The sequence below is a fragment of the Nipponia nippon genome, unplaced genomic scaffold, assembly GCF_047370975.1.
Source record: "Nipponia nippon isolate SJK-2023a ecotype South Korea unplaced genomic scaffold, ASM4737097v1 scaffold_9, whole genome shotgun sequence".
Classification (NCBI taxonomy): Eukaryota; Metazoa; Chordata; class Aves; order Pelecaniformes; family Threskiornithidae; genus Nipponia; species Nipponia nippon.
In genome coordinates this window covers 34,804,259-34,823,332 of record NW_028262413.1, presented here as the reverse complement: position 1 = coordinate 34,823,332, position 19,074 = coordinate 34,804,259, and the positions used below count along the sequence as shown (strand labels likewise).

Genomic DNA, 19,074 nt, shown 5'->3' with positions numbered 1-19,074 from the left:
ACTGCATTTTTATTTTTTAGTTACAAGGAAGAGATATTTTGGCTGTATAGTTTCAGCTTTGTACAAACTTTTAGATCTATACGCTATAATAAAACTCTTTTCCGCTCTCATTCTTTTCTTGACTGTTTCCAACAGTTGATTGCTGAGATACGGAAATCTGCTTTTTTCTGGTAGAGTTGTCTAGCAAGCACGCATCTCCAAATTGCCTTGCAGGTATCATGTTTTCTCTGACCACTCATTAACACCTCAGATACAGTTGTATAATACAGAAGTCTTTCATATAACTGGATTATTATTTTACATTACTTATTCTTTCTATTTTGGCTATCACTAGGCCACCATATGGCTCTGATAAATAGCTTCATTGGATATCTATTACTCGTTTCAGTGCATGAAAACATTTGATCTAATTGATTTAAATTAGACCACTGAGAAGGGTTTTTTGAAGACTATGATTACCACCTGGCCAATGTAATGGTCATCACTAAACTGTTAGAATTTGTCTGATTTCTGATATTCTTGATGATTTCCTGGTGATATACTGAAAATATCAATGCAGACATAAAATCTAATAGAGAGAAGATTTACAATTGCTTGCAGTGAAAAAAAAAAAAAACAACAAACCCTATTTGTTCAAACAAGCTAGAATGTTGCTGAGGACTCTTACTGCTATATATTTTAGCAGATAATACCGGGAAAAAGTATCCTCTAGCACCAAACAGCATTGATGTAGATTAGAGACCATGATAAGAGTCTCTGTGTTGGTCAGAGCAGCTGTTCAACTGCTTCATATTTCAGATATTTCAGTCTAGATTTTCTGATGAAGTGAAAATTTCTGGCAGCTATTTCAGGTATCCAGCTGTGGATGTTCTTTCCTTAGAATTACCTTGAAGAGTAGCACTCGCACAGTTTATTTATACTGCAAAGAAATGATTTGTCGATTCATTTAAAACAATACTTAGTATAAGCAGCCATGTGTAGGAAATAAATACAACAAGAGGACCTTACCAAAGTCCTTTCCTACTGTCATTTTATACATTCTTGATCAATTGAACTGACTTGTAAAAAGTTTAATCTTTATTCTACCTGAAGACAACAGAATTGGTTAACTGTTTAAATGGTGTTCCAGTTTCCAGTGATACCTAAACACAGTCTTATGGAAATTGTTGAAACAGCTTAAGGATTGTTTTATAAACAAGAGTATATAACAGAGAATTATATTACACAAAACCAATTAGGTAACGGAAACCTGCAAATTAGTTTACTGGATTTATCCATTTTAAAAATTCTTCAATAAGCAGCCAAGTCTCTGAGAGACTTCCTACTAATTAAAATAACTGTATCTCAGAGCCTCAGCCCAAAACAAGAGAGCAGAACACCTCGAAGAACGAATTCAAATGATAAATTGTTCAGCAATAATGTTTTTCCATTTCACAGAACAGCATGTTTGGTCTGAGTCTTTTTTTTCAAGCTGCTGTCAATACAGGTTAATTTTATACGACTCTCTTTTTGTTATGACAGAGTAAACTAATGCAAGAAAAGGCATAATTAGTCTCATTCTACTTTATCAGAAAGTATGGCCTCTGACCACACTGTTAAAGAATTGGGATTGTCCAGACTAGAGAAGAGACAAGTAGCGGAGGTAAGGATGTCTTTAAACGCATCCTTTCTCCTGCAAAGAGGAAAGGAATAATCTATTTTCTATGCTTACTGTTATAGTAGAACAAGAAGTAATAGGCACAAATTCCATTTAGAGAGGCTCAAATCAGACTGCAGAAAAAGTTTGCCAGCAGCGGGGTTACTGAATACTGGAATAGATAGATTTCCTGAGAGTCTATAGAGCTATCTCTGAACACTTAAGAACAGAGTGGACAGACTTCTCATAGCCATGCCATGGATGTGTCTGGTTCTGGATTGCAGTAATGGCAATAATGATAAACATGAGGGTAATAATAGCAATAAATGGCTTCCTGAACTTCATTCTACTACTGTCTTCCATGACTGTGTGGTTTCTTTATACTTTTAGGACAAAATCTCTGTTATCACATTCCATTCTTCATCTAGACCATATGGCATCCAAGATATTTTCATATAAGAGAATAAAATTAAGAATTTAGCAAGGTTCAGCTCTTGGATTGTTTTATGCGCATTACCTGTTATACAAAATGTATTCCTTATGCTTGATTGTAAGGGGGTTTACAAAAAGCAATGATCTGTCATTTGCTATGGTTTTTTTTTAATCTGTGCTATGTTTTGAACTACTTTTTCACATACATAGTTCATGCAGTCAAGCGGCATCTTGATTTTTATCTGTTTTCCAATTATGTCAATGTTGACTCACTGAATTAATATAGCACTTAAAAGAACAAAATACTGTCCTCCAAAATCTATTCCTTTAGTTTGTGGAAGACTTCTAAGGTCTAATGGGCTACAGCTAAAGGAATATGCATCTGAAATAATGATATGAATAATAAGTGTATCTATAGTTAGTATCACAAAGTGGTATGTGTCATGTCTTCTTTACTTGCCTTAATGAGTGTATGTCCAAAAAGCATTGGGGTACTTTTGTAACAGGCTAAACAGAAATAGAAGCTATCAGAGAAAGAAACTAAAAACAAAGCACAGCAAAAACCAAAGGTTATGTACTTCAATTACAGTAGACCACAGAGTGATTCTTCAGGAAGTGCTCTTACATAGGCAGGCTGGCAGTCTTCAGCTGAGGTAGCCTATTGAAAACAAATTAAAAGATCTTCAGCTTTGTGCATCAGCAATCAGAGTGACTTCTCTGGAACTCTGGCAAGTCATGTTGGCTCTGGATTTGACATTTCTGGAAAGTTATGTAGGTGAATATTATTTGGATCTTGAAAATCCTCATTGGAGAGCAGAGAGAATGTTTATAGAAGAAACTTATCTCACACTTCGCTAATTTTTTTATAACCACTGTTGGAAATAAAAAGGCATGCTAGTGCTTCAGGAGAAAAAAAAAAGGCTAAATCCATTTTGAAAAGGAGGAATGGACACTATGAGAGAGAAGTAAGGAAGATACTTGTAGAGTGATTTAATCTGTCTGTGAATCATTATCCCAGCTATAAAATTGGAGTAAGAATAGTATAAATCTTCCCTTTTTTACATTTCTTTGTTCTGTCACTTTTGAGGATATTTTTTAAAAAGAACCTGGTCATTATCTGTGGCACTGAAAAGTTTCCTATTAGAGTACAAGTTCTTCAAAGCTTTTCTACCACTAGCTATCTACTCTTGAATTAGTTTGCTGAGTGCTCAGGGAATACAAGACCAGTTCTAAACAGATATGTCTGTCTTATTATGACAGGAAAGATTTTTCTCCACTTCTTTGCAGCTCTGATTAAAAATCATGCATGTTTGATTTTTAGACTACTCATTTGTGAAATGATTGGATAAAAGTTGATTTAGAAAAAAAATAGTAAGCTACAAAATGTGTGAAATAGGAGGCACATTTGAGCAGGCAAAGCTGTTGCAAAAGCTTGTCAGTCAAGTTCATTTTCTACATCTCAGGCATAGCCTAAATTTGTCTGCTGATTGCTTACAGAATTTCACCAAGACAGTGTATTTTATTGGAAAAATTATTTTCTTTAAGTTATAGAAATAACACTTCTTTAGAGCAGGGGAAAAAAAAAAACCCTCTCTACCTATACTAACTCTTCAGAGTATGCCAATTTATTAGTGGATGTAAGGGTTTTTACTGAAGACTACAAGGAAAGAATGCTGTTATAGTGAATGTATTTCATTTTGACAGAGTGGGAAATTAGTCTCCATACATTCTTTACCAGCTACTTCATTCATTTGCATTTATTTCCTTACTGAAAGTAGCATGGTATCAATTAGTTGTTATTTTAACACTGGGTGCAGATCTCTTAGATGAGGTGTGCAATCAGGTCATGCCAGTGCACCTAATAGTAAATTTACATGGGCCTACTATAGTAAAGATAGTTTATTGTTACATTTTTTTATTGCTCTAGCCATTAGAATAAGCAGGAATGCTGTGAGGATTATTTCATGTCTGTGCACATTCTGTAAATGCAGAAGTAATGTAGCATCACCAGATAGTTGATATTAAAACTGTCTCTTCTGTCTAGCATCTCTGAACATACTGCAGCTTTTCAAAAGCATCAGTATCTTCATTCTCTGTGTGGTAAAGAACGATTCACTTTTCACCTTCCTGTATCACACCTTAGTGAACACTTTTACTGAGCATATAAAGCAGAGTGGCTAGAAGACGAACACTGAAAATAGCATATGTTGCCTTTGCCTTGAATTCCCTGGACTGATTTTCCTGGACAGAGTAAGCAGAAGTAGGAATCCCACCCAATGCTTTTTGCAAAGCCACAGAGCTTCTGCACAGATGTTACTAGTGACTAAAGCAGAATGTGCATCTCATTATATAGTGCTGTTTCCCAGAGGCTGGGCAGGTAAGTGGAATCATGCAGAGGCAGCTTTGTAACTTTAATAATAAATTTCCCTGCCATCTCACTGCCACAGGGCAGGCCAGTAGAAATACGTGTTCATCCACCCTTCCATTCTTGCATGACAAATCTATGCTAGTTTTGGGGTCTTGTACAGGAACATTACAAACATGTAGCAGAGCTGAAGGTTTAGACACGAAGATGAACATGTGAGTAAACCCATTGGTTGTGATAGGTCTCACCATGTTTCACTGACCTAAGATTAAAGGAGAAAAAGATGTGGGAGAGACAAATGAGGATATCAGGGAAAAGTGCAGTCGTCCTGATCATCTGAATAAATATTCCTTAATCAGCTAAGTGTACATTAGAAGGAAATTGGTGTTGTCTCAGGAGAATAAAAATATGATATTTGTACTGAAGTACCATTTAATGAATTTTTATATGCAGCATGTCCCTGAGAAGCAAAGCAGGAACAAGATTTCTACTAGTAGCACAGATATGGTGATGAGGGTCACATAAATGCCTCACCAGTGGTGGATCTCCCTATGCTACTGTAGAAATCCCCTATTTAATATTTCTATTGGGTGCACAGCTAAATGCAATTCAGGACTCTAGCAATGTTAAGCGGTAATTCAGGACTACATTTTAGGAAAATTAAATGGTTTCTGGGTTTAGCCTAGTTTCGTAAGGCAAAGATGTTTATTTGATCCATCTGTGTCTTCCTGTATTTTATATGTCCTTGCCAATACCTTTTGAATTTTATGGTTGGTCAGAGAACTTTCACACATTGCCTAATACTACATCCATTGTGTTCTATGAAAATAGGTGGTCAGACAGAGATGAGATCCTAAGAGTGTCCTCATATGAGCTCACCCCGTAATAGACACCAGGGAGTCCATACGAAGGGGTAATTTATGAAAATCCCAATTATGGGAGAAGATTCAGTAGGTGATTCCAATTTGTTAGATATCAGGGAAGCCAGTCATAAGACAAAAGGAAACCAGGCTTCATTAGTTTTGCTAATCACAGAACAATGCGGGTTTTAATTACCAGAAATATCTGCAATGTTAAAATTTGGAATACAGACAGACACAAGCATTTCTGTGATACTGAATGATGTCACAGTAAGGCAGAGTAAAAGCTGTGCATGCCATTTTTAGTGACTGATTGGCCTTGACAGTAATAATACCATTTAAAGCACTTTATACTTCCAAAGCCCATTACCACCACTAATTAATTCTTAGAACACCCCTGAGGGGTGCCAGTTGGGAGATAAGTTATAGTATTACTGTTTTAATGCTGGAAACGCTGAGACAGATCACTGAGCAGTGATAGTGCTTGGAATAGAATTCAAGTAAGAAACCTTAGTCTAGTGTCAAACTAAGACCTTGCTGAAGATGAAAATTTGCTGCTACACTTTAAAGCTATATTTAAAGATAACCAAAGATTCATAATATTTCAAATATTTTTGTTGTATTACTGAAGGGACATAAAAAAACCTGGTTAGTACGGATGCATGTGTATGGCATGGCTTGTAACAGATGTCTAGTCTGTACTAGCCACTAAATGTCATCAGAAAGTTTTTCACTACCACAGACTTCTGCAATCAATGTTAGGATATTCCAATAAAGTCACCAAAAGTTCACACTGAACAATAGTAAGCAGTCCTCATTGTGGCTTATAGGAATAAGCAGCAGTAGAGTTTCTTTTGCATTTCTGTGCAAATATATGCAGGATGGAGCTGGGAGTAAAAAATTTTATCCACTGGGAAATCTGCAGATTGCAAGTGAAGCCACCTCACTCTCTCATACATATAGTAGTTTCTCAAATCCACTCAACTCATGAGGGATTAGTAAACCACTTAAATTTGAAAGTAATTTTTTAGTGTATGGCAGTCTGTCCCTACTCCTTCTTACCAGGGAATGGAGGTCTTGGAGAAAAGTAATGTATCTTTTAAAGAAAGCAGCTACTTATTTCCCTAGGTTTTTCTGATTGCCTGTCTTGTCTTGCTGTGATGTTTGTGCATACTTGTTAGGTTTTTTCAAAGACTTTCTGCCATGTACTTGGAAATATTCTTTAAGATTTTCTCACTTTTTGTACTTTAACATTCTAGGCTACTACTATTGTGGTCTACTGTGCGTACTACGTAGCATTCCAAAATGAATAAACCTGATCTAACTGTATCTTTCCTGAGATATTTGTTAAATAATAGCATCAAGAAGTACACGTTGTAAATTAATCAATGATTTTAATCATGAGTTCATGACATTCCTAAATACAATCCATATGTGTATATAATTCAGTCAAGTTAATCTCTTTACTTCCTCTTATATATATATAATTGTAGTTTATTCCCTGGCAATGTGGTATGGCCTTTTATTCCACTGAATGTTTTGCAAGTTGTTTGTATTCTGTCACTTTATGCAGTTAAGCAAGTGTATGGAACTCGAGGACAATGAATGAGACAGTAGTACAAATGTATGTAGCTTATGTATCATTCACATTTTGTATTTTATTATTATTTTTACAGTGAATGCCATAACTCTACAGATAGAATAAAAGTAAGAGTATGGGATGAAGATGATGACATCAAATCTAGAGTAAAACAACATTTCAAAAAGGAATCAGATGACTTCCTCGGCCAAACAATCATTGAAGTAAGAACACTGAGTGGAGAAATGGATGTATGGTATAATTTAGGTATGATTCTTACTGATTTTTTTAAAACAAATTTAGGCAGAATCTCAGCATCTGTAGATTTGGCACTTCAAAATATATAGCTTTAGTACCAACATACAACTTTAAAAATCTTTAATATTACAGGTTGATATGAAAATGAAAGATGCTTTCTGTTGTCCTTAATGGCTGCATGTTCTTGTCTGGAAAGGTCTTAAGAAGTATCATTCTTTAAACAAGAAATAAATCAACAAAAGTGTGTCTCTGAATATCTTTCCTTTATCTAAATCTAAGCATACAACTGTTCTTTAATTCTAAAAATCTCTTTGGGTGCATTACATGTTCTGGAGTAGCCCTTTAAAAGTTAATCTCCTATATTTGATAATAAAAATGTGATAGTAACATTTTTATCTAGGTTGCCTGCTCTGTGAAAACTTTGGGTGAATTATGCGACATAATTTTCTGAAATTGTAGAGCATTTGTTTCCTAACCAACAGTCCTTGTTTCCCTGTCTAGTGTTTCATTTCCCAGTGACATATATAGATGTGTCAGGGAATTATTTGATTTCTTATTGACAAAGAAAAGAAAGCCTTGCTTTATTTCATATTTATAATGAGATGTTTTTAAAGGTAAGATAACTGGGTCATTATGAATTCTGAATTTTATTCCTTCAAAAATTTCAGTGACTTAAACTGATATAAATAGTGATAAAAATTATTATGAAATGGATTTTTAAAGCAAATCTTGCTGAACCTATTTGACTGGAAGCAGTTTAATAATAACATTAAAAAGCTATATGATCTGCAAAAGGGGGAATCTAGAATGAAAACATTCCAATTAGCATCTAAAAAGAAATAAAATGGCTTGTGCTAATTCTAATATTCTAAAAAGAGCAGCGTATTTTATTCTAATACATACACACATTGACACAACTGCAGTATGACATATCATACAGAGGAAAGTGGAGTGAAATACTCAAACAAAACTATTGGATTTGTGGAATACCAATTCTTATTAATTGTACGGTTCATCACCACTCACATCACAGCACTTTGTGAAAGAATCATAAAAATTGTAATACTTTTTGATGCAGTTATACTGCTAGAGTGGATTGGAAAAGTGAAAACTGGAGTCAAAGATGAGTAGCCTCCACAATGAGTGACAGCAACTCAACGGACTAGTACAGATAGCGTAAACAAAGTTCTTCATATAATTTCTTCTGTAAGATTCAGCTTAGCTCTGTAATTGAGTTCTGCTAAGAACATTTTGAGTTTCTCTCAGACATAGTAGTTCAGGTTGTTGCTAAAGTCTTCATAACTAAAGGAAAATATTAAAAATGAAAATAATAATTAGTACAGATACCAGACAGAAAATGGAAATAATTTCTATTTTAAAGGGAAAAGTGTTAAATGAAGCGCTGTGCAGCCTGGTTTGAATTTGGCAGATAAAATAAGAAAAATTCTTTTCTTCATACTTCGATATTCTGCTTCATGGCCTGAACCATATGTGAGGTGTTAATAAAAATTCTCTTGTTCTCAACAGCAGGACTTTCTGGTTTTAAAAAACATTCTTATTAAGCTAGAATGATTTATGAAAACTTTTCACATGACATATATGTATTCTTGGTAGTTACTAATGTATTATTTTTCTGCTCTTCAGAAAAGCGAACAGATAAATCAGCTGTCTCTGGTGCCATTAGATTGAAAATCAATGTCGAAATAAAAGGAGAGGAGAAAGTTGCTCCCTACCATGTGCAGTACACCTGTCTACATGAGGTATGTTGGAGAAGTTGAAGAAAGCACACTATACAGAAATTACTATTCAGTTGTTGCATGGATAAGAAAAAAGGCTACAGAACATTAGAACACTGAAACAAATAACTGCTGCTACACCTCAGGACAAGTTTATTTTAGATTTCCCACTTTGTATTGCTGATGGCATATCAGGTTCAGAGTTAAAGGCAGAACAGTGTAACACCAACAGATCATTCCTCCCAGTAGGAGCTAGAAAAAAGAGGTGGAGGCAGCTAAATTCTCCCTGTACCGTATTTTGTTTTAGCATTTTGACGCTACATACATGCTTGCTAACATGAAGAAGATACAACCATTTCTGTATATTACAGAAATATAGCTATTAATTCTAAAGGACTTCTTTCCTGCAACATTAATTCATATTTTGGAGAGAGCAAGAGAAAACAGGAGAAGCACAGACAATATAACATTTGGTTCTCCTATCATCTAGATTGCTTTTGTCAACGTTGAAAAAAATCATCACTGATAAACCAGTGTGCCTTTCAAAAGATTTTCTTGGTATTTGATTTCTCTTCCCTCAAACAGTGATCCACATTGTAGTTCTATTCTAAAACTACAAGTTCTTTCTGAAAGCTGATAGATAATATATAGCTGAAAGTTCAGCACTAATATGTATCCACAAAATGCCATTGTTCACCATTTGTAAAACTGAATGTTCAGGGCATTTGTGCTCATAGATTTTGATCTGATATTGCAAATGTTTTGACCTGTGAAGTAAATGGCAAAATTCTGTTGCTTTAAGATAATCCACAAGGCAGCTACGGGCTAATTAGCAAAACTGAAATTATTTCAAAGTTTTGGGGTTTTTTTTTTGGTCACTGAAAATAGGAAATTAAATCTGCTGCTGAGTTTGTGGATACGTATGGAGCTAGGTAATCCGAGAAGCATTCTATGATATTAACGTCAAGTTAAATACTAGCTTTGGTCCTAGAGGTTGCTAAACCTAAACTTTATTGCATGCTTTTCACTACTTGAGAGGCTACTGCAATATTTCTGATGGGTTTCCTGTAACTTGCAGTTCTTAAATAATGAATTTGAAATTTATTGGTCACAGATCTAATTAAAGTTGAAGCACTATGTAGTGAGCATTATAACGTCATGATTTCATTCATTAGCAAGGGCATATGATAGAGAAGAGAAAGTTTCTGCATGATTTTATGTTGCAGTCTCTCTGTGCCAGTTAAGTGACATGACCTTATATCAAGGACATAGATCAACGTGCTGAATCATAAGCCTGCACTACTGGAGTTCCATTACAAAAAATGTGTTTAGAGTCTTGGGGTTTTTTTGTTTACCAAATTATGACTAGTTAGTGCCAGTCTTCAGAAAAAATTGGGAAAAAAAAAACCACACAAAAAAACTAACAATGAACATATTGATGACTATTACATAGGCTATACTTTCAGAATGCCACTTAAAAGCCAAAAATTCCTATTTGAAACATTTCTTACATTTAGAATCTATTCCATTACTTGACGGAAGTTAAATCTAATGGTGTTGTAAAAATCCCTGAAGTGAGAGGTGATGAAGCCTGGAAGGTGTACTTTGATGATGCTGCACAAGAAATTGTAGATGAATTTGCGATGCGCTATGGAATTGAATATATTTATCAAGCTATGACGTAAGTATTATTATGTCTGGTTTTCTATTCTACTGTCAAGAATGTATTTGAGGGAAGTAATGAGTTCCAAGCCTTCATGTTTTCATTCTCCATTTCATTCCTATTCTTGATTTAAAATTCTTGTTATCATTTTTGTCCATCTGATTCTCATCAAAGTGCTTCTCATCTGCAATGGAATTTAAGATATATTATAAGCATTTTATAAACTGTTGCTGGTATTACCACTAATGTGTTTCTTAATCTTTATGATACTGATATGTGGCAAGGATCAGAAAGGCTTCCACTGTTCCAGATGGGATTGGGATGGTAGAACAGGGTTTCACAAGCTCTGTACTCCTTTCCAGGAGTACAGAAATCATCATGTAACACCAGCAATGACCATAGTAAACTTCCATAGTATATGTAAATAATTCATGCAAACCATTTTTAATGGAATTAGAACCTGTTACTACATTGTCCGTACTAAAGTAGCTGTCTGATCACTTTAGAACACAGCACCACTGAGCTTAGAGGCCTGGGGATACAAGAGCTCTATCATTTATTCATAATTTGTCCTGTGAAAAGTTTGCCAGTGAAAAGGACTATATTCTGCTCCTCCTGCAGCCGTAGGAAAGCAGAGGACTCCAAATGAGTCCTCTAAATAAGAAATATAGAAAAATTTTCCTGTAGAAAGCTGATATTATAGAATTTTTAATCAGAACATGTATCTCATTTCCTCCATCTCTTTACAGTACATTCTAAAAAAAATATCATATAAGTATGAAGGCACATAAACGTGAAGTTTTATTTTTGCTGCAGGATATAATGACACCATCTGCTATTGCAATGAACATGTCTTTCACTTTATGTAGCTCATTGTGAATTATTGTACTGTACATCTAATAGAAAGGTAGAGGATGTATTTGTAATATATATGTTTTTAATGCTCTTCCTCCAAGGACCTTAAACAACATTGCACAGAAGAATTAATTAAGCTTGACAGTTCCCCTGTGGTATTGTGTATCTATACTACATATGGAGGAACTCATGCATTGAGTTTCATGAATATTTTGGTTTTCATGTTTAGCTCCTCTTTAGCCATGTATGTCTTTACATCTTGATTAAGTTATGTTACTTATTAACTAGTATAGTATTATAGTTTTATAACTTCATTTATATTGGTAAGCCATTTTTACCAAAATGTTAATCTCTAAAATGATAGAGTTGTTCCAGCTGTATGTATCAGAAAGAATTCAAGGTTTTATGAGAGATTAATTCTCAAGAGGTATTAATGCCAAGGGAGGGCTGTTATTACTGTTTTCCTTAGGAAGTAAAGCAAGACTGATTTAGCATTAGTGTTCCCTCACAACTATAGCCCCAGTAGTTGGTTATCTCAGTACAACATGGCTGTATTTTTGATGGACAACCTCAACTGAAAAATAATTTTGAAGTTTCTTTTCCTTCATGTCTTGATGAATTCCAGTACTCTGAAATTTTCCAGAAAAAGTTTGCAACTGATTTTAGAAATTCAAATGTAGCAAAAGTCAGCATTGCAAAAATAGTGATATAATTGACATGTGAGTATTTAAAAAGCTTTTTCATTTAACAGTGTTAGAAATGGACAGGTTATATTTTCATATATAAAGATGCTTTATTTTTATACCAGTAAATAACATAACATACAGATATTCATGAAAAGGAAGTAAATTTAGTCTGAACATCTAACATGGAGCTGAGCAAGTACTGCAACACATTTTTCAGGAATCCTTACTCAAAAATTCTAAGCTATTTTAAGTTAAATGACCACTTTTGCTTGTCCTCTTTTTGTTCTTGCTTTTTTCTGTACATTTTCCACCAAATTTCCTTGCTGTTAGTGACTGCAAACCAAGCATTTGAAGGCAGGCGTAATAACAAAGTGAATTCGATACTGGTAGTCACAGGTAATTTACATAGGAAATAAAATCTAAGATTTCATTGCCCCCATGTCCATTTACATTTTAAAATGTTGCATGTTAATAATGAGCAATCCCTATTTGAGGGGCAGGCCACATACTGTTTAAGGCCACCATCCTGTTTAAGTTAGGAATAAAATCAATAATGAATGTAATCTCAAATAATACTTGGAGAAGAATATATAGTCATATACATTGTTTTGCTGATTCATCTGCAGACATGTCTCTCAGTAAGAGCATTCAGAATTTGAGGAGAATATTAGCGAAGACACTAGATCTGTCATGGGGAATTTTCTTTTGGACTGTTACCTGTTGGCTTCATTTGTGTTTATGAGATCACCTTTTTCTTCTGGAACAACTTTAATGGCTGGAAGAAAAAGTACAGCTTCTTGAATTGGAAAATAGAATGATCAGATTCCATTTGGTAATGATGTGCTCCTACTAAAAGAAAAGCAATTTTCTACCATACACAGAGAGAGAATTTGAATGTAATCACTTGGCCCAAAGGAATGTTGTGTAAGCATTTTAAGCTCGAGAATCTAGTTGCAGAATATTTCTATTGCATGTCTCATGATAACATTGTAAATTAAAATGTTTGCATTTGTAAATGCAAAACTGACTATGCTTTCATAGCCCATGATCCACACCCCAGAGAGCATCCACATGCTTCTTATGCACTATATCAGACTCAAGTGAGTTTTAGGGTATTGCTAATGAGTTGCTCTTTTTGTCTGAATGTAATTTTTAAAATTCATATTTGTTTGCGGGGTTAAAATTACCTATTATATAAAGTTTCAGTGCCAGTTAATGAGGGGCAGTCTCGACCCTTTAGGTATGGGTAGACAGCATATGCTGAAGTAGGAACATATGCCATTCTGCATTTCTGAACACAACGTAAATCTAATTAAGCCTCCCCAAAGTACCACTTCCTAGAACAATTTGGCATCCTGTTCTGCTACGGTAATAAACAACTCCACTTGTCTATCATTTCAGGTTCATGCTGGTGGCTCTGTCATCTATGATCCTCCTAGTAGACCCAGATGATTTGTTTCGGGCTCTCAAGTTAATATTTATTTATATTTATTGCTTTAAAGCACAGAAATAATATTTCAAAAGGATAGCCTTGATTTTCCAGATACACTGAGTACATTCATCAACCAAAATTGTGGCAGCCCAGCAAAGATAAACAAGAATTTAGATCAGTTTATTGTTTCAGTGCCTGACTGCTTCATGGAAAAATCAGTGCAATAGGTGACCAACTAAAAGTCCTGAAAACATAAAGCTCAAGCTTTTCTCCTCTCTCAACCAGCATCAGCAAAGAAATTCTGCATTTTCTGCGATTTAAAACATGTCAAGAGTGAGTCAGTGTTTGATTCTAGATCAGGAGATTACCTGTGCACCACTGAAGACTTATTGGAATGTGGATATCAACCCAAAAGATACCACATAAATGGTTACTTATCTGCCTTAGTCATTGTCCCCAGTGGGACCTTTTTCATTAAACTTAAAGAGAATTAATTCAAGTGTGATTGCACCTGTTGCTGGAGACAGAGACGACCACATTTTTGCAAGACTAAATATAGACAGTTCTTCCCTAAAGGATGCCCACTTAGAAGGGGTGTCTTACTCTAAAGATATGGATTCCAACTGCCCAGTTCCTAAGCAAGGAAATCTGCTTTTAAGTTACCAGATGTGGATTTCACGTGAATAGAAAATCAACCATTCACCCAAAACCAAAATACGACGAAAAGCCTGGTTGTGTTGCAGTAACTGCAGCTCTTTAGAAAGCCTTGACTGTATAGACTCTGTAACCCACTCTTCTTTCTTAAAATTATTATATTCCTCCACTCCTCATGGAGTCTGTATTGGGAAAAGAAATGAAAGACAATTACAGCCATTCTTATATGGGTCAGAAGAGATTTTTTTTTTGTGACGGATAGCAGCCAAATAGACACTGTTAGCTACCCGAATGATATGTGTATACTCCCAGAAGTCAAAGCACATATGCGTGAGAGAATAGGAAAGAAAATAGATATGACATAAAACAGATTAACAAAAGCAGAAGAACAGCTCAGTGATCCAGCTGGCCTTTATTTTGATGGCTGCAGTGATGGATGGTGATTTCTGCTGTAAATTCAATGTCTTGAAGGAATCATACTGGAAGTTTATTTACCTACATATATTAAGCCACCTCTCCACCACCAAGAAAAAAAAATTTCTTCTTCTCATTCATCTTTCAACATAACGTATTTCTCTTTAGAAGGCAAAAAGCAGAGCACGTATTGAAACAGTGTTTGACTAGACACTGGAATTATACATAATGTCAGCATCCAGGATTTACTGTGTAGTGGAGTCAAGTGGAATAAAAGCTCTATTAAGATCTTCAGTTCTTGCTGGCAAGAGTCACCACAGGTAGAACCTAATGCTTCTAAATCAGCGACATAGTTCTCATTCCAGCGGGTTAATGGGCATTAACTATGCCATCTTCTTCTCCTGCTAGTCTTCAATTAATGTGGCTGCATTGCAAAAAGCACACAAATCACCCATTAAAGTAATTTTCATTGATAGCATTTGCTTACTGAGCAGTTAATTAGCCTTCTTTCTTTGCTGATTCATGCTAGCAGAAAGATTGAAAGAATCACAGGCACTGCATGTTGGTCAGGAAATTGCATAGTAAGAAAGTTGAAGCAAGCAGGCCTGCTTTTAGACATGTGACTTTAGCTTAAACAATGCAATATTACTCTAAAATATGTGAGACTTAGCAACGGTTGCTGTGATATCACGTGCCCGTTAGAAATTGTTAATAACTCATGCTATTGGCTGCTGTTTTCAGAGATCTACAAAAACAAGGAAGGAAGTTTCCTCTTTGATTTCTTTATTTTAGCAAGCAGAAGGAAGCCAGGTGGCTTGCAGTTTTCTTACCTGGCTTATCAGCACTCTCAGAGTCATGACCCATATTGCATGGGATAAACTTAATAGGCTGTGTGAACTTTACATATTTTAATTAAATGAAGGAGAGAAGCAAAAATTCACATAACCTGTCACTTGACACAGATGCTTTACTGTGGATTTCACTGAATTACAAGTGGAACGGTGTAGTAATATAATAAAGACATAAATAAATGACATCAGTAGGTTTAAATTTTCCTCACAACAAATTAGTACAGTTTGGGTCTATTTTCAAGGTAAGAGCTCAGTCCAGGCCTTGGGTATCTCAACGTGAAATTGTTAGAAGAAATTGCAGAAGACACTCACTCAACTTAAAAGGTTGACCCAAACTTTTTTTCCACAATCTGTCATGCTCCCTGCAGGCAATTGATACAATCTTGATGGCTGTTCACATAGTGACTGCTGCTGACTGCCCCTTTTGTCTGCCTCCTCCCCTCACCAGAGCATATGTTATAGGTATGACTCTAAGGCCAGTGGGGTTATTAGTGCCGTCTTATCTGCAGCTTGGGGTTCCTCGTGCATTAAGGATCTTTAGGTCCACTAGAAGATTTTTGGAAATTAAAGGTCAGCAGTAAAAGTGTATGTTAATTATTTTGGTGTCAATTTTTAAAAAAATAGTTCTGCTCATCTCTACATATATTTCTTAAAATGTGTGATGAATAGATCAGGTGAGATTACTATTAACTTTAAAGGTTACCTGAAACTGCTGAGAATCACCTGACATCATTATTGTATTTTATACCAAGGAAATTGTTTTTCTAGTTAATAGGAAACATGTGACATACAATGAAATATTTTCCTAAGGAGTAGGTAGCTGTGTTGCACTTTCGTCAGATTCACATTGCGGCACTTAAAAGCACTTCTGAAAAGTACTGGCAATGAATGAAAGGTTTGGTAGTATTATCCCTATAAGCCACGTAGCTGGGAATGCTGAGTTCTAGTCCTGGCCCACGTGATTGATTTGCTGCGTAGATTTGAGCCATTTCTCTCAATTTTGTAAAATGGAGATAATAGCACTTAATGATCTAACTTACAGGAATGCTGAGAAATATTTGCAAAACCCTTTGAACATGACTACCATGACATGATACAAGTTTTAAGTATCAATATATATCACCACATCAGTGCAAGACTATGTGGTAAATAAACGCAGCATGAAAGTACTTTAAAGAGAGTCTAATGCTAGAGAAAGCCCATGAAGTGGGTCTCCTGGCTTGGCCTGGAAAGGCTGCAAATACAGAGGGACCCCACATACAAAGACTGTAGCCCTAGATTTTCTTTAATATGAGCCTGCCTCTCTTGCCTCCCATCCCCAGCTGGATGCCTTCTTGTCCAGTCTTTGCCCAGCCAGGTAAGCTAGAAAATCCAGCAATTATTCAACTCCTCAGCCTAGCTTTGGAGTGGGATTAAGGGCTTGATTCATCTCAGTATCCACTCCTCTTGAAATCTTATGTCCTTAACACTTCAGAGACTTTGGATGATACTTTAAAGTAGCAAAATATGAATATGTGCTGGGATTTTCTTTAGGTATTTGTACATGTATAATTAATGACTTGTTTTTTCCTTGGGGAATTATGACTTAAATTATAAGAGGATTTATCTTGAGTGAGATGCAAAAGAGTTAGAACATTACAATTTTAGAAGTTTTCCAGCCAATTGCTTTTCAATTACAGGGTCAGTTGGTATACATCTCTTGTGCTTTATTTTTTTAGAAAAAAATGGGAAAATGCTTTAATTTATAGATCACACACATGTTTTGAGCACTCACTGGTAATTAAAACACACTTTACATCTAGGATGAGTCCAAAACATTTGTCCTATGTTGACCATAGTGATCATGTAACTATAGTGATAGGTGGATGTGTTTATCATCATGTTTACCTTACTGTAAGTAGCTGATTCTATTTCAAATATCTTAACAGGTTCTGTAGCCTGTTTCATTGACTAAGGCTGTTGAGGAGAGCAGTTTGGCCAATAATTTTATGATGTCTGTTTCTGATATCTAGGTACTGAATGGATATCAGGTACATTAATGAAGACTGATTCCTGAGCCTGGACACTTGGGGAGTTTTGGAATTTTCTTCCTTTTTAACATAACCTGACACAGATTTCTGAAGTAAATATTGCAATTTAGATGGCTCATTTGCAAAGTAAATGGAAGCATTGGAGAGGGCTTGGTTTGGAGTGATGTGAGGTGCTGACAGCCCAGGGCATTTTTTTAGGCCCATTTCTGAAGCTGTAGATGAGCATCTGTAATAAGAGTCTGTGCACTGAGGGGGGAGTACTGGAAAAGCAGAAGCAAGAGAGACTTTATGTGATGCCTTCTGCTGACTCACTCTGTTCCCCCAATTTCGCTTTTAAAAAAATATAGGCTAACAGAAGGAAGAGTTGTTTGGCAGATGTGAAACTGCAGATTACCCCAAAGGGTTATGAAAAGGCATCTGCAAATATACTAAGTCAGTGGTGTGGGAGATCCTGAAAAAGATAAGTTTGTCGCTTCAGCAGAAGCAAGTTTCTGCAGCCCTGGAACATCAGAAAGCAGGAATATGGTGAACACGGTCAGTCACAAGGCATGAGGCAAGTCTCAGAGTGAAGGAATTTAGAGGACCACTGAGACAATAACAGGGTATCAGAAAGCATAACGTAGGTAGAGTCATTTTGTGTGCAGGCTTGCAAGAAAGTGTAAAGAGCTCATTTTTTATATCTTTAGGAACAGGAACCCAAGTACAAGATGTAAATAATCTTGAATGATGTGGTTGGAAGATTATTTGGGCAGTGACAGCGGTTAGGGTATTTGGCTTAAGTTCAGCAGGACCAAATTCAGTTGTACCTTGTGTTAATTTTTTTTCTTGGATGGGCACTAGGGCCCAGGTGGTTCAGGCCCAGCACACTGGGCCACACTGCTCTGCCTTATGCTCCTAAGGAGAAACAGTAGAGAGGAGCCAGAGACTCCAGCTAAGAGGAGCATGCTGCCAAATCAGGACCTTCAGACATATAGAGCTCCAGAGTGATTGGAGTTTCTTCATCCTCTTCTGTTTGACTGTATACTCATTTTCACCATCAGCTTCTCCGCCTAATCCCTCGCAGTCTCTTTCCTATCTCTATACATTTACTCTTTGTCCCTTCACCTTCCTCCCAATCCTGCCTAACTATAAATCTTGAAATAAAGATTTTATGTTTTGCAATGGTGGTGGTCACTCTCCTCATGTGTTAGATCTTTCATCCATCTTGTCTCTCTCATATTTTCTTATGTTACAAGCTCTTTCTACGTTACAAGCAGGCATTTCCTGTTATTTTGAACAAGTAAACAGGGCTGCAACATTACAACCCTGGTTTTGGCTGGTGCAGTACAGCAAATTGGTTAGGCTTTTAATTTCTAGAGGCTCGATTTTAATTTCAATTTAAGAATTTGAATTTGACTAAAGTTAGAAATCTAAATGCTTTGCTGATTCTGAGCTTTAAGAACTAGCAAAATAATAAAACATATGACCTACTCTAATTCATAGATTATCTTTGCATTTTTTAGTATTCTAAAAAAACAAAGAGAATACATAAAATATTTTTTACTTTTTAAAAAAATTTAATGTAAATTACTTGTACATGACTTCCCACTTCAAATACTGTATATTGACAACAGGTTTACCTTT

General features: G+C 35.7%; 1 protein-coding gene across 7 annotated transcripts in view; it reads left to right on the top strand.

Annotated features, from left to right (window-relative positions):
• Nucleotides 1-19,074, top strand: part of UNC13C (unc-13 homolog C) — a 262,536-nt gene that overhangs the window by 142,189 nt on the left and 101,273 nt on the right. For all 7 annotated transcript variants that reach the window (XR_015701258.1, XR_015701259.1, XM_087743345.1 and 4 more), the window contains 3 exons: nucleotides 6,970-7,139; nucleotides 8,775-8,890; nucleotides 10,384-10,547. Coding sequence is in view for 5 of the 7 variants with exons in the window: in XM_087743345.1 (XP_087599471.1) it covers nucleotides 6,970-7,139; nucleotides 8,775-8,890; nucleotides 10,384-10,547 (450 nt within the window). In the remaining 2 variants the exon portion in view is untranslated. The remainder of the gene's footprint in view (nucleotides 1-6,969; nucleotides 7,140-8,774; nucleotides 8,891-10,383; nucleotides 10,548-19,074) is intronic.